At 48.8% G+C, this 14616-nt stretch overlaps 1 protein-coding gene across 1 annotated transcript in view; it reads right to left on the bottom strand.

The window, feature by feature from the left end:
• The window catches only part of ca10a (carbonic anhydrase Xa), a 187789-nt gene extending 173834 nt beyond the window's left edge, over positions 1 to 13955 (bottom strand). Inside the window, exon 1 of the mRNA XM_052033203.1 lies at positions 13499 to 13955. Within this exon, the coding sequence (XP_051889163.1) occupies positions 13499 to 13559 (61 nt within the window). The 5' untranslated portion in view covers positions 13560 to 13955. The remainder of the gene's footprint in view (positions 1 to 13498) is intronic.
• Between the last annotated feature and the right edge of the window lie 661 nt (positions 13956 to 14616).

The raw sequence follows: 14616 nt of genomic DNA, 5'->3' as shown, positions 1-14616 counted from the left end.
TACAGCACCAGCGACCCAGGTTCAATTCCCGCCGCTGTCTGTAAGGAGTTTGTACGTTCTCCCCGTGTCTGTGTGGGTTTCCTCCGGGTGCTCTGGTTTCCTCCCACATTCCAAAGATGTGCGGGTTTGGAAGTTGTGGGCGTGCTATGTTGGCGCCAGAAGCATGGCGACACTTGCCGGCTGCCCCCAGGACACTCTATGCAAAAGATGCATTTCATTGTGTGTTTCGATGTACGTGTGACTAATAAAGATATCTTATCTTATCTTATTTTACACCCAATTTAGAACATACACAGAACAGTACAGCAAGGAACAGGCCCTTCAGTCCACCATATCCGTGCCGACCATGATGTAACTGAACCAATCCCATCTGTCTGCACACGGTCCATATCCCTCCATTTCCTGTATGGCCATGTGCCTGTCTAACACCTCTGTGGTATCTCCCTGTGTGGTGGGTGCCTGGAACGGGCTGCCTGGGGAAGTGGTGGAGGCAGCTACGAAAGAAAATTTAATCGGTGTGTGAACAGACACTTGAACAGGCGGGGATGGAGGGATATAGACCATGTGCAGGCAGGTGGGATTAGTTTGGACTGGTACCGTGGTCAGCAGAGACAGTGTGGGCCGAAGGGCCTGTCCCTGTGCTGCACTGTGCCACGCGCTGAGCCCCTGGTGCCACCAATGTAACGATGGCCCAGTGCTGGGGTGGGGGGGGGGGGTGCGACAGCGGCAGGGAGGGCGAGGGTGAACGTGCGCAGGTGGCAGGGTGGTGCAGCGGTTAGCACCACCCCCTCTCAGCTCCACAGACCCGGGTTCAATCCTGACCTCAGGCCCTGTGTGCAGAGTTTGCACGTTCTCCTGGCAGGTCTCCCCCCGGGGGCTCCAGTTCCCTCCCAAAGGTGTGCGAGGAGGGAGATTGGCTGCTGTGAATTGCCCCCAGTGTAGGTAACTGCACGAGAATCTGAGGGGAGTTGATGGGCGTGTGAGAGAGAGAATTGGTTGCAGAGGTACAGGGGAATATGGAGAGGGGCAGTGGGGCTGACTGGATCAGTCTGCTGAGAGCTGGCATGGACTAAGTGGCTCGAATGGCCTCCTTCTGTGTTCTAATAAGACAGGAGAACAGAGGCACAGAGTTTGTGTAAACTAAAGAAAAGTCAACCAAACACAGGCAGATGAGACCAGCTCGCTGGGCAATACAGTCGGCACGGACGAGTTGGGCCTAAGGGCCTGTTTCCGTGCTGTGTGGCTCTGTGACCGTGTGTGCGTAACAGGACGGTGGACAGGGAGCTTTGCTGTGGACCTCAATGTTCCCCTCTCTTTTGGCCTTTATTCCATTGGGTGTTTTATCTTTTTGTTAGTTTCCTGTTTTAAAATAACTCTTCAAGTATCAATAAAAGAGAACCATCCTTGTCCAGGGTTCACTCCAGCCCCTGTGGTCCCGGGATGTCTCCAGAGAGGAGAGTGGACACTGTGTGCTCCCTCCCCGGGCACCAGTGCAGCCTTGGTACCAGATCTGGGTGGCATGGTAGCGTAGCGGTTAGCATAACGCTATTACAGTGCCAGCGACCCGGGTTCAAATCCGGCTGCTGTCTGTAAGGAGTTTGTACGTTCTCCCCGTGTCTGCGTGGGTTTCCTCCGGGTGCTCCGGTTTCCTCCCACATTCCAAAGACGGACAGGTTAGTAGGTTAACGTGGGTGTATCTGGATGGCGCAGGCTCGTTGGGCCGGAGGGACCTGTTACTGTGCTGTATAAATAACGTTTTTAAAAAAGAGGGGCAGGCAGTCGGCTGGGGCAGAACCCTCGACAGCCCGCTGCCCGGACCCCTGAGTGACCACCTTGGCCGGGCCCAGAAGCAGACCAAAGGGGGGCTTCCCCCAACTGACCCGCTCCCTCTGCACCGGCTGCCCAAAGATCGGCAACGTGGGGCTGAAGTGCAGCTGGAACTTGAGAAGCACCCCCTTCAAACAGCTGGCTGCAAACTCTCACACCCCCTACTAACATAAGAAACAGGAACTACCTCCCTGCGGGTTGGAAAGGCGCGGAGGGCGCATTGTGTGGCACGGGCTCCTGAGGAGGGATCCGGGGTCCGATGAGCAATTCTGGAGGAGCAGGGGTCAGCTCAGCTAGTGTTGCCCTGTGTTCTGGAGACCCCTTGATACCCACGGGGATGGCCTGACCTGAAGTGTAGGCTTCAGCTGTAAGCCGCTTCACCAGTGGGAGAGCGTCAAGCAAAGGGACACGGAACTGGACTTACGCAACTCTCCGCAAGCTCCTCTCAGCGGATCCATTCATTCACTTATTATAGTTGTTCTACTCTTTTACATCTCAGTTCTATGCTATTATTGCTTTCCTTACCTTCTCGTGTCCTTGTGAGCCCTGAGGCCAGACCGCTCGCTCCTCCACCACCCAGTCCATGGCCTCGTCCAGCTGCCCGAGCAGCCGGAACGTCTCTTCCACGGCAGGGGAGCGGTCCGACTGGGCAGACAAGTGTCCTGGTAAAACACCGGCAGCTCCCTTGGAGAGGCAGGGCTACCACTTGCAACCGCATGCCTTCCTGCAGGCGGTGTCCCTGTGGGACGTGTCTCCGGTGCACGTCTGGGAGGGTGCTGAATGCTCAGGTGCCTCTGGTTCACCACCTGGGGTCGGACACACACCAGTGACTGACCGCCCTCCTCAACTGGGAGATTGAGGACCACGGGGGAGACCCAGGGCTTCCTGCTGCCCTAGAAGAAATCCACCAGCTTTTCTGGATTTTGGCAGCAAAAGCAAGAGGTGGGAGCAGAGCGAGCGGCCGATACCACAGCGCGGAGGTCACCGGTGGGTTTACGACCAGCGCTTGGCCCCTGTGGGGAACCAGTCGGAGCAGTCCTGTCCAGCGCCCTGACCGGGTGGTGACTCTCACCCACAGTCCTTGCTGGTCCTCTGACCAGGCTTCCTCAGTGGGTTCAGGTGGATGGAGGAGGTGTGTGGAGCTCTGAGCAAATGGTCTCACCTCTCCCAACACCCACCACCGATCTACTGAGAGTCTGCAACACTTCTCCTAATTAACCCCTGCGGGGGACACGGTGTCCTGTGAGTGTGAGAGAGGGGAGTGAACCATAGAACAATACAGCACAATACAGGCCCTTTGGCCCACCATGTTGTGCCGACTTTTAAACCATGCGTAAGACTATCTACCCCCTTCCTCCCACATATCCCCCATTTTAAATTCCTCCATAGGCTTATCTAACAATCTCTTGAACTAGACCAATGTATCTGCCTCCACCACCACCCCAGGCAGCACATTCCATGCACCAACCACTCTCTGGTTAAAAAACCTTTACTTTAAAGCCATGCCCTCTTGTATTGAGCATTGGTGTCCTGGGAAAGAGGTGCTGGCTGTCCACTCTATCTATTCCTCTTAATATTTTGTACACCTCTATCATGTCTCCCCTCATCCTTCTCTCCAAAGAGTAAAGCCCGAGCTCTATCATGTCTCTCCTCATAATCCATACTCTGTAAACCAGGCAGCATCCCTGTAAATCTCCTCTCCAACGCTTCCACATCCTTCCCGTAATGAGGCGACCAGAACAGGACACAGTGCTCCAAGTGTGGTCTAACCAGAGTTCTGTAGAGCTGCATCATTACCTCACGGCTCTTAAACTCGATCCCACAACTTATGAAAGCTAACACCCCATAAGCTTTCTTTAACTACCCTATCCACCTGTGATGCAACTTTCAGGGATCTGTGGATATGGACCCCCAGATCCCTCTACTCCTCCACACTACCCAGAATCCTGCCATTAACCTTGTACTCCGCCTTGGAGTTTGTCCTTCCCAAGTGTTTAAGGAGCCTACCTTTGTGCCCTGGGTGTGTGTGACAGGGCAGGATAGTAGAGAGGAGGGGCTCCATTCCCGCCGCAGTAACGTTCCTGACTCCTGGTGTTGGACACAGTTCTAAGGATTAAGCTCTTCACTCTAACTGCTCTCTGCAAATGTTCCCCATCGGAATTCCCCGCAACAGCTGCTGTGGATCTGAATTGGTTGTTGTGACAGGTTGTGCTAACATTATGGGTGCTTCAGTGCAACAGTGACATGTGACTTCCCCCGAACCATCCCTGCTCGGGGTTCACACTTGCCTTGGTGAGGGGGCACCGGACCCTCTGCTAGGATGGGTCTGCCAGTTCAGGAATGTTCTCAATCCACATTTATCACCACAATCTCTCCGACAGAGACTCCCGTTCTCCCGCATCATGTCTCACAGTGACAGCATCAGTCGCGATGTTGGGGGGTCGGGGCTCAGGTTATCTGTGGGCACCCAACGTTGTTGACCAAGGCTCCTGGTGACCTCCTGCAGGGATTCCCTCAGCAGGACCATTCGACGGGCATGGAACCTGACACAGGGTGGGGGGGGGGGGGGGAGGTCTAATGGAACCAGGGACAGGAGCGGATCACTTCCCACAGGGAGCACGGAGATGAGGTCGGGTGAAGCCACGTGGTAGCAATGGGCTGCAACCGTTCCATGTCCTCACCTCATCCACTGCCCCCTGACCGCCAGCTCCACCCCACTCACACCCCCACTCACCTCACCCTCACCCCACCCTCACCCCCACTGATACCCCCACTGACCCCCACACCCCACCCACCCCCACTGACCCCCCCACTGAACCCACCCTCAGCCCCACTTACACCTCTCCAGTGACCCCCCCACACCACCACTGACCCCAACTTCCCCCACTCACACCTCCCACTGACCCATCCTCACCCCCACTGACCCCACCCTCACCCCCACTGACCCCACCTTCACCCCCACTGGCCACACCCTCACCACCACTGATCCCACCCTCCCCCCACTGACCCAACACCCCCACTGACCCCACCCTCAACCCCAGTGACCCCCAGTCTCAACCCCACTGACCCCATGCCACCATCCCCCTCCACTGACACTGACCCCCATCCACTGACACCATCCCTGACCTCACCGCCACTGACCCCCCTCCCAGTGACCCCCAGCCTCACCCCCACTGAGTCCCACCCATTGACACCATCCCCGACTCTCACCGCCACTGACTCCACCCTCACAACTGACCCCAATGTCGCAATAACAATTTTAGACTGTTTTCCCCCCGATAACACTAAGAATTTGGAACCTCTCAAAGATCTCCCATTGAAGTTCTGAGAGACGAGTGCACAGCACGGTGCCCAGCACTGTACAGCATGCTTTCACCTGAAGGGACACCCTCACTTTCTCACGGGAATAAATGCTGGCCTAGTGAATGCAATGCACTCACTGGATAGAGGAAGGAGACGGGAAGAGTTCAGGAAGGAGGAAATTCTCGATAAATCCACAACGTAGAGCGGAGAGAACGTATTCTGATCTTACACTTGCAGAGAGAGGTTGCTGCAATACATTATGATATTAATGTAAGGCAGTGGGTGGTACTGATGTGCATTAATATATTAATCTCAAGCATTGTGATTTACTGGAATATATTATACCATTAAAATTAGCCAGTGGAGTGTTACCAGCACATAGTACTGCATTAATGTTAAGCAGTGGAAAGTTACAAATATATTTTTACATCAATGTCAGGTGGTGAGCATTTCGGGAATATATTATATTAATATCAGATAATGATTGTTCTTGATATCATTGTTATATTAATATCAAACAGCTGGTGTTATTAGAATACAATAATATTAATATCACATAGTGGAGAATTATAATCTTTCCCTCAATGTCAGTAAAACAAAAGAGCTTGTCATTGACTTCAGGAAGGAGGGTGGTGAACATACACCTGTCTACATCAATGGTGCTGAGGTTTAGAGGGTTGAGAGCTTCCAGTTCCTAGGAGTGAACATCACCAATAGCCTGTCCTGGTCCAACCACGTAGACACCACAGCCAAGAAAGCTCACCAGCACCTCTACTTCCTCAGGAAGCTAAAGAAATTTGGCATGTTCCCTTTGACACTCACCAATTTTTATCAATGCACCATAGAAAGCATCCTATCCAGATGCATCACGGCTTAGTATGGCAACTGCTCTGCCCGGGACCGTAAGAAACTGCAGAGAGTTGTGGACACAGCCCAGTGCGTCATGGACACCAGCCTCCCCTCCATGAACTCTGTCTATATTTTTTGCTGCCTCAATAAAGCAGCCAGCATAATCAAAGACCCCTCCCTCCCCGGACATTCTCTCTTCTCCCCTCTCCCATCAGGCAGAAGATACAAAAGCCTGAAAGCGCGTACCACCAGGCTCAAGGACAGCTTCTACTCACTGTTATAAAACTATTGAATGGTTCCCTAGTACGATAAGATGGACTCCTGACCCCACAATCTACCCTGTTATGACCTTGCACCTTATTGTCTGCCTGCACTGCACTTTTTCTGTAACTGTAACACTTTACTCTGCATTCTGTTATTGTTTTCCCCTGTACTACCTCAATGCGCTGTGTAATGAAATGATTTGTACAGATGGCATGGAAAACAAAGTTTTTCATTGTACCTCGGTACATGTGACAATAATAATAATCAACTAAACATGATACTAATACCGAGCATTGTGATTTACTGGAATACGTTATTATGCTAATATCAGGCACTGGAATATACAGTATTATGATAACATCAGGTGGTGTATGATACTGGACTGTATAAATATATTAATGTTAGTCAGTGGGATATTCCTGGAATATTTTATTTTATGAATGCCTGGTTGTGTTACTGGAGTGAATGACTGGTACACATGATACTATGAATATCAAACAGTCCTGCTGGAATACATTACTACATTAAGCAGGTAATGGGTGAAACTTAAATATATTGTTAGATTAATATCAGATAATGTTTGTTTCTTGAGTAAATAATTCAGTGGGTGTTACTGGAATACAATAATAATAATATCAGATAGAGAGGAGCTACTGGAATACATCATTGTATTAACATCAGGCAGTGTGGAGATACCGGAATACATGATTACATTAATGTTGGGCAGAGGTATGTTACTGGAATGCATTATCATATTAATATCATGCAAATCTGCTGGAATGTGCTATATTAACACTGGGCAGTGTGAAGTTCCCAGAATATATTATTATATTAAAGTTGGCCAGTGGAGTATTACTAGAAGACATAGTTAATTTATTATCCAGCAGTACAAGTTATATTATTATACTGGTAGCAGGTAGTGGGGGGGGGGGGGGTCACAGTAATATATTACAACAGCACGAGCAGACAGTGGGGGTTACTGGAATACATTAGAATATTAACATCAGACTTTGTGTTATTAGACTACATTGTAACATCAGGCAGAGGGATGTCACTGGAATGCACCATGTCGGGCAGTTGGTGTTACTAGAGCACATTATATTAACAGCAAGCTTTGAGAAGTTACTGAAATACATCGTTATATTAATATCAGGTGAAGGGTGTCACTGGAATACATTACAGAATGAATTTCAAGCATGTGTGTTGTTACCATACATTTTACATTAAAGTCATATTATGGGTGTTACTGAAATACATCATTAAATTAATATCAGCCAGTGCTCATTATACAACACATTGCTGTATTAACATCAGAGGGGGTTACTATAATATACTTTACTGTTCATATCATGCAGTAAGAAGTTAAAGGAGTACATTATTATTTTATGATCAGCCAGTGGGGTGTTAGCATTAAATTAATACTAGCCAGTGGGGTTACTGGAATAGGTCATGATGATCATACCAGGCAGTGGGGAGTTACTGTAAAACATTATGATATTAATGTTGGATATAAAACAATATCTATTACTAAAATACATCGTGATGTGGATATCAGGCAGTATGTTTGTTGGTTTACATTATAGTGTTAATTACAGGCAGTCGGGAGTTACTGGAACACATTTTGATATTAATATCAGACTGTTTGTGTTATTGAAACACCATTATATTAATATCACAGTGAAGACTTTCTGGAAAACATTATTATGTTAATATCTGACAGTGGACGTTATGGGAATGCATTACCATATTAATGTCAGGCCCTGAGAAGTTACTGGAATACATGAATAAATTAATATTGGATAATCGTTGTTACTGGAATATATTATAATATTAATATCAGATTATGGGTATTACAAGAGTACATTATTATACAAAAGTAAGACTGTGTCTGTTACTGGAGTATGTTATTATGTGGATATCAGACGGGTGTGTAACGGCATTACATTATTGTATTAGTTTCCGTCAGTGGACCTGACTGTAATATGTTACATTAATATCGACAGTGCGTTGTTCCTGGAGTATATTATAATATTAAAAGTAGACAGAGGGTGCTACTATAACACAATATTATATTGATATCCTGCAGGGAGGAGTTACTGGAACACAGTAATAAGTTAATATCAGATAGTTGGTCTGACTGAAATATATTATTATTTTAATTTCAGGCAGTGAGAGGTTACTGGAAAATATTATATCATTATCAGTAGGTGTTAATGGACTGTATTATTATATTATCATCTGGCATTGCATATTAATGTGTATGATTGGTTGCTACTGGAATGCATTCCCATATTAATATCAGCCAGTGTGTGTTACCGGAATGTATTATCATACTGATATAAGGTCATGGGATATTAATGAAATATATTATTTTATGAATGCCAGGTAGTGGGTTTTACTGGAATGTGTTATGTACATCATTACCAAACAATGCTTCTTGCTGGAATATGTTATAATATTAACATTAGGCAGTGAAAAGTTACCGGAGTACTTGGTGATATTAATATCAGGCGGTGAAAGTTATCAGAATATGTTATTGTATGACTATCAGGACATGAGAAATTGCATAATTCTATTTATATCAAACAGTGGATACCCTACTGGAATATATATCGTTATATTACTGTCAAACTTTGAGGATTTACTGAAATACATCGTTATATTAATATCAGGTGATGCCACTGGAACACATTACAGAATGAATATCAGGCATGTGTGTTACTGCCATATATTTTACATTAAAGTTGTATTATGGGTGTTACTGAAATACATCATTATACTAATGCCAGGCAGTGCTCATTACTAGAACACATTGCTGTACTAACATTGGTCTGTGGGATGTTCCCGGAATACATTAGCATTTTAATATCAGGCTATTGTTACTGGATTACGTTAATAAATCGTGTGTTTCTGGAATAAATGATTATATTATTATCAGATGGTCTTATGTTACTGAACATATTCTAATACTGATATCAGGCACTGAGTATTGCTGTAATGCATTATTATACTAACGTCCAGCATTAGGAGTTATTGGAGTACATTTTGAAATTCATATCAGGCAGTGAGTGTTACTGAATACGTGATCACATCTGATGATGAGCATCACTGGAATACATTTGTGTATTAACATCCGACAGTGAGGAGTTACTGGAATATCTGATTATATTAATATCAGTTAGTGGGTGTTACTAGAACACTCTATCGACATCAGTGACAGGTTACTGCAATTCATATATTAATGTCAAGCAATGAGATGTTACTGGAATATGTAATTATATTCACATCAGGAAGTAGGATGTCACTGGAATATGTTATTATGTTATTATCAGGCAGTGTGTGATACTGGAAAATATTGTTGTAGCAACATCAGGCAGTCTGAAGTTAGTGAAATAAATTATTATGTTATCATAAGGCAGGAGGGTGTTACTGGAATATACTATTATATTAATATCAGGTTGTCCTTGTTACCTGCTTATATTAGTATCAGGTAATGGGTGTTACAGTAATATGTTATTACATTAACATCAACTCCTGTGGTGCTACTGGAATAAATTATTATATTAATATTGGGAGGCAAGGAATTAGTGGTAGTAATCATTGATATTCACCTGATATTACTACATTGTAGTAATAATGTAGTAATAATCACCTGATATTGCTACATCATTGTAGTAATAATCACCTGATATCGCTACATCATTGTAGTAATAATGTAGTAGTAATCACCTGATATTACTACATCATTGTAGTAATATCAGGTATTCCTTGTTATTGGGGTGTATTATGTTAATACAAGGCAGTGGTGATGCTGGAATATGTTGTTACAGTATATTAACAGTGCTTGTTACTGGAAAACATGATAGTGTTAATGTCAGAGTGGGATATTGCTGGAATACAATGTAAGAAGTTACAGGGATACATTGCTATGTGAATATCCAGCAGTGGGTGTAACTGGGTTACATCAGTAACAGGCAGTGAGGTTAATGGGAAAATTATAATATTAAGATCAGTGGGCCGTTACTGGAATACACCATCAAGTTCATATCAGGTAGTGAGGATTTACCGGAGTACTCTATTATACTAATACCTGCCAATGGAGAGTTCCTGCAGTACATTACATCATCACCATCAGACAGTGAGAAGTTACTGGAACACATTTCTATCTGAATATCTGCTGATGACTGTCACTGGGAAACATTACTGTATTTAATATCAGCCAGTGGAATGTCACTGGAATACAGCACTGTTTCATCAGGCAGTGCTCGTTACTGGACTATCAATATCAGGCGGTGTTACCAGAAAACTACTGTTTATTGTTAGGCAATTATTCTTACTGGATCGCATTAATATATTCATATTAGGCATTGTATGTTCCTGGAATAATTATTATATTAATATCAAACAGTCTGAAGTTACTGAATATATTATAACATTGATACTGGGCATTGCATGTTGCTGGAATATATTCATATCGGTGTTTGTTACAGGGATACAGTCTTACATTAATAGATATTTTCAGTAACTAGTGTCTAGCAGGGAGCTACTGAAATATATTTTGATATTAGTATCAGGCTGGGACACATTATTGTGTTACTATAAGGTAGTGGCTGTCACTGGATACACTGTAATGTTAATATCAGAGAGAAGTTACTGGATACATCATTACATTTATACAAGGCAGTCTGTGTTACTAGAATACGTCGGGCAGTGCGGTGTTACTGGATACATCATTACATCTCAGGCCGTGGGATATATTACTCGAATACATTTTACATGAATACCTGGTCGTGGGGTCTTAAGTTGAATCATATTAACATCGAGTTGTGTGTTGTACTGATTGAATACATTGGTCTACATAATAGGTTGTGGGAGATACTGGAATATATTACCAGCGAAAGGAGTATTACTCAAGCACTTTTAACATATAATACTTGGGGAATACGATAGGAGCGCCTTATATTTATGTCAGGCAGTGCATCGTAGCAGGGATATACTTTATATCCATACCAGGAGCGGCACAAACCAGACGGGCCGAGTGGCCGGTGCTACAATAGGTTCTGTCTGATCTCCCAGCTACTGATTGGGAAGCGTTGCACTGTGACATTAGATGAGGTTTGCGGTGCTGTTCCTGGGGTCTCGGGTGCCTCTGCCCGCGGCCGACCGGCTCCGGCCGACCTCCCGGGATGCGGGGCCGTGGCTGGGTTCAGGGAGTCCGGGCCCGTCTTTGCTCCGTGCCCCGGCTGAAGCTGCCTCGCACCTCGCTCCGGTTCGCAGGGAACCGGCTGCCGCCTGCCGGGCCGGGCTCACACACGCTCCGCGTTCCCCCAGCAGGGCTGGGCGGGACCCGCTCACCCTCCGCTAATGAGACCTTGTGGTCAGTGGGATCCCAGTAACGCAACTTGTGTTCGGACGTGTCAGCGGGGTCACTCTCCCCGTGCTCAGGGGGCACCTGAAGTCGGGACAAACCAGGTCAGATGTGGCGGTCCTCCCAGATGTGGCGGTCCTCCCAGATGTTGTGGCCCTTCCAGATGCGGACGTCCTCCCAGGTGTGAGGGTCCCAGATCTGGTGGTCCACATGTGGTGCCCCCGGATGTGGTGGCACCCAGATGTAGCGGTCCTCCCAGATGCGGTGTTCCCAGATGTGAGGGTCCCAGATCTGGTACAGATGTGGTGCCCCCAGATGTGGTGGCACTTCTAGATGTGGTCCTCCCAGATGCGGTGGTCCTTCCAGATGTGAGGGTCCCAGATCTGGTGGTCCAGATGTGGTGCCCCCAGATGTGGTTACACTCCTAGATGTGGTCCTCCCAGATGTAGCGGTCCTCCCAGATGCGGTGGTCCTTCCAGATGCGGTGTCCCCCAGATGTACAGCCCTCCCAGATATATGCGGACCCCCTCCCCTTCAGACGCAGCCCTTGCCTGCCGCAGACCCCGCCTCCCGGGACAACCCCCGCCCCTCCCCGGCGCAGATGACAGACCCTGCGGATTCCAGGCTGTTGGAAGGACTGGTTCCCATGGATTTACATCTAGAAGCTTGAAGAACTTCGTTCCACGATCTGACTGACAATTCTTTAAACAGAAGCAAATCACGGACAGCCGCTGATACAAAGTTCCCACTGCAGTCTGGAAATGTTTCCCAAGACTTTAAATTATATTTTGAATTATTCAAACGCATGTTAGTGGGAGAGTGAAGGAGATATCGCCAGAAATTAATGAATAAACTTATCGGGAGCGGTGCCTCACAGTTTTACTTGATGTGGATTCGAACCGGGTACCTCTCTCAACGCACCCCGAGTGCACACAGACACACACCGCTGGTATACACACACACACACTGCTTGTACACACATACATGCCACTTGTGCACAGACATGCCGCTTGTACACACACACACCACACACACACACACACACACAGGTTGTGTCCACACACACACACCCGGCTTGTACACAGACATGCCGCTTGTACACACACACACCACACACACACACAGGTTGTGTCCACACACACACACCCGGCTTGTACACAGACATGCCGCTTGTACACACACACACACACACACACACACACACACACACACACACACACACAGGTTGTATCCACACACACACACCGCTTGTATACAGACATGTCGTTTGTATACACACACACACACACACACACACACACACACACACACAACACCGGTTGTGTACGCGCACACACTGCTTGTACAGACACACCGCTTGTGTACACACACCGCTTGTACACACACATATCGCCTGTATCTTCACCCACCACCCAATTACAACCGCATATACAGCGCACATACACACACAAACTCCGTCACACACACTCCCACGTACTTAGACACACACGCACACTCACAGAAATGCAGACGCACCGTCGCAAGTTGACACACTCAGGTGCACGAGTGTGACACACTCACGGACACAGACACACACTCAGGCTGGGTCGCAACGTGGCGCCGGGACCCTCTTCTCGCCGAGCCCGATGCGGTTCCTGCGACACCGTCACCCTCGCCGGGACAGAGAGGGGCAGGCGGGGAGCGGGTCTCTCCCTCCGCTCCTGACCCAGGCGGGCAGCCGGAGACCCCCGTCCCCCGGCGGACACGGACGTCCCCGGCCCGCAGCCAGTCCTGCGGGGAGGGGTCGCCTCGGAGCTCGGCTCCCCAGAAATAAGCCGCATCGCCGGCTTCACCTCTGGCCAACTTTGCGCAGACAATCTGGAGCGGGTCGGAGCCCGGAGTTCCTACCTGACACGGACAGAAACAGATTGGCGTGAAGCATCAAAAATAATTCCCAAACGATCTCCATGCTCCGCGGGCTGGTCCGCGCTGGGAGACTGTCCTATTTCCGAGCGAGGGACCAGTTTAATCCGAATACATGCCGGTGCCAGGAGAGCGCTCACACCGCCGACCGCTTCAGTGGCATGCCGGAGTCAGCAGCCGCACTGGCCAACATCTCAGCGGCACCGCGGGCACCGGAGCCGCCCTCTGCTCGGGGCACCCACACAGCCCGGCGCCGCTCAACATCTGCCCCGCAAACTTCTGCCGGCGCCCGGGATCGCACCACCTTCCCCAGCGCTGGAAGAGCGCCGGCTGGCGTAGCCCGTCCGCCCCGCCGCCGCCGCCCGACTACACGCGATTCATGCAGAGGGAGGGAGGGGAGAGGAGGGGGAGGGAGGGGAGATGGAGAGGAGAGGAGGAGAGGGACGGAGGGAGGGAGAGGGAAGAGTGAGGGAGAGGAGGGAAAGAGGGAGGGAGGGGAGATGGGGAGAGGTGAGGGTAGGAGGAGGGGAGGAAAATTGGGGAGGGAGGGGGGATAACGAGGGAGGGGGCGAGAATGGGGAGGAACAAAAGCTGAGGTGTGGAGGGGCAGGAGGAGGGGGAGGGAGAGGGCAGATGGAGGGAGTGGGGGAGATGAGGAGGGAGAGGGAGGAGGGGAGGGGAGGGAGAGGATAGAGAGGGAGTGAGGGAGGGGAATAGAGTTGAGGGGGAGGAGGGGACGAGAGGGAGGGGAAAGTGATGGTGAGGGTGAGGGGGTGGAGGGGGAGAGAGGGAGGCGGGAAGGAGGTAAGGGGGGAGTGAGTAGGAGGGACGGGAGATACAGGAGGTGGGAAAAGAGGGAGGGTGAGATGGGGAGGGAGTTGGGGAGGGAAGAGAGGGGTCGGGGAGGGGCAGGGGAGAGGAGGAGGGAGGGGAGGGGCAGGAGGGAGGAGGAGGGAGGGGATGAGGAGGGAGGCGAGGGAGGGAGGGAGGAGAGGAGTGTGGAGGGAGAGGGGTGGAAGGACTCAGGAACAGGCCCTTCGGCCCACCAGGTCCTGCTGACCACCGTACCTGACTCTGCACATCCAGTCACCCGCTCTTGGTTT

Source organism: Pristis pectinata, chromosome 18 (genome assembly GCF_009764475.1).
Source record: "Pristis pectinata isolate sPriPec2 chromosome 18, sPriPec2.1.pri, whole genome shotgun sequence".
In the NCBI taxonomy this organism is placed as follows: Eukaryota; Metazoa; Chordata; class Chondrichthyes; order Rhinopristiformes; family Pristidae; genus Pristis; species Pristis pectinata.
The sequence above is the reverse complement of the archived record's forward strand: the minus strand, read 5'-3'. Positions and strand labels throughout refer to the sequence as shown.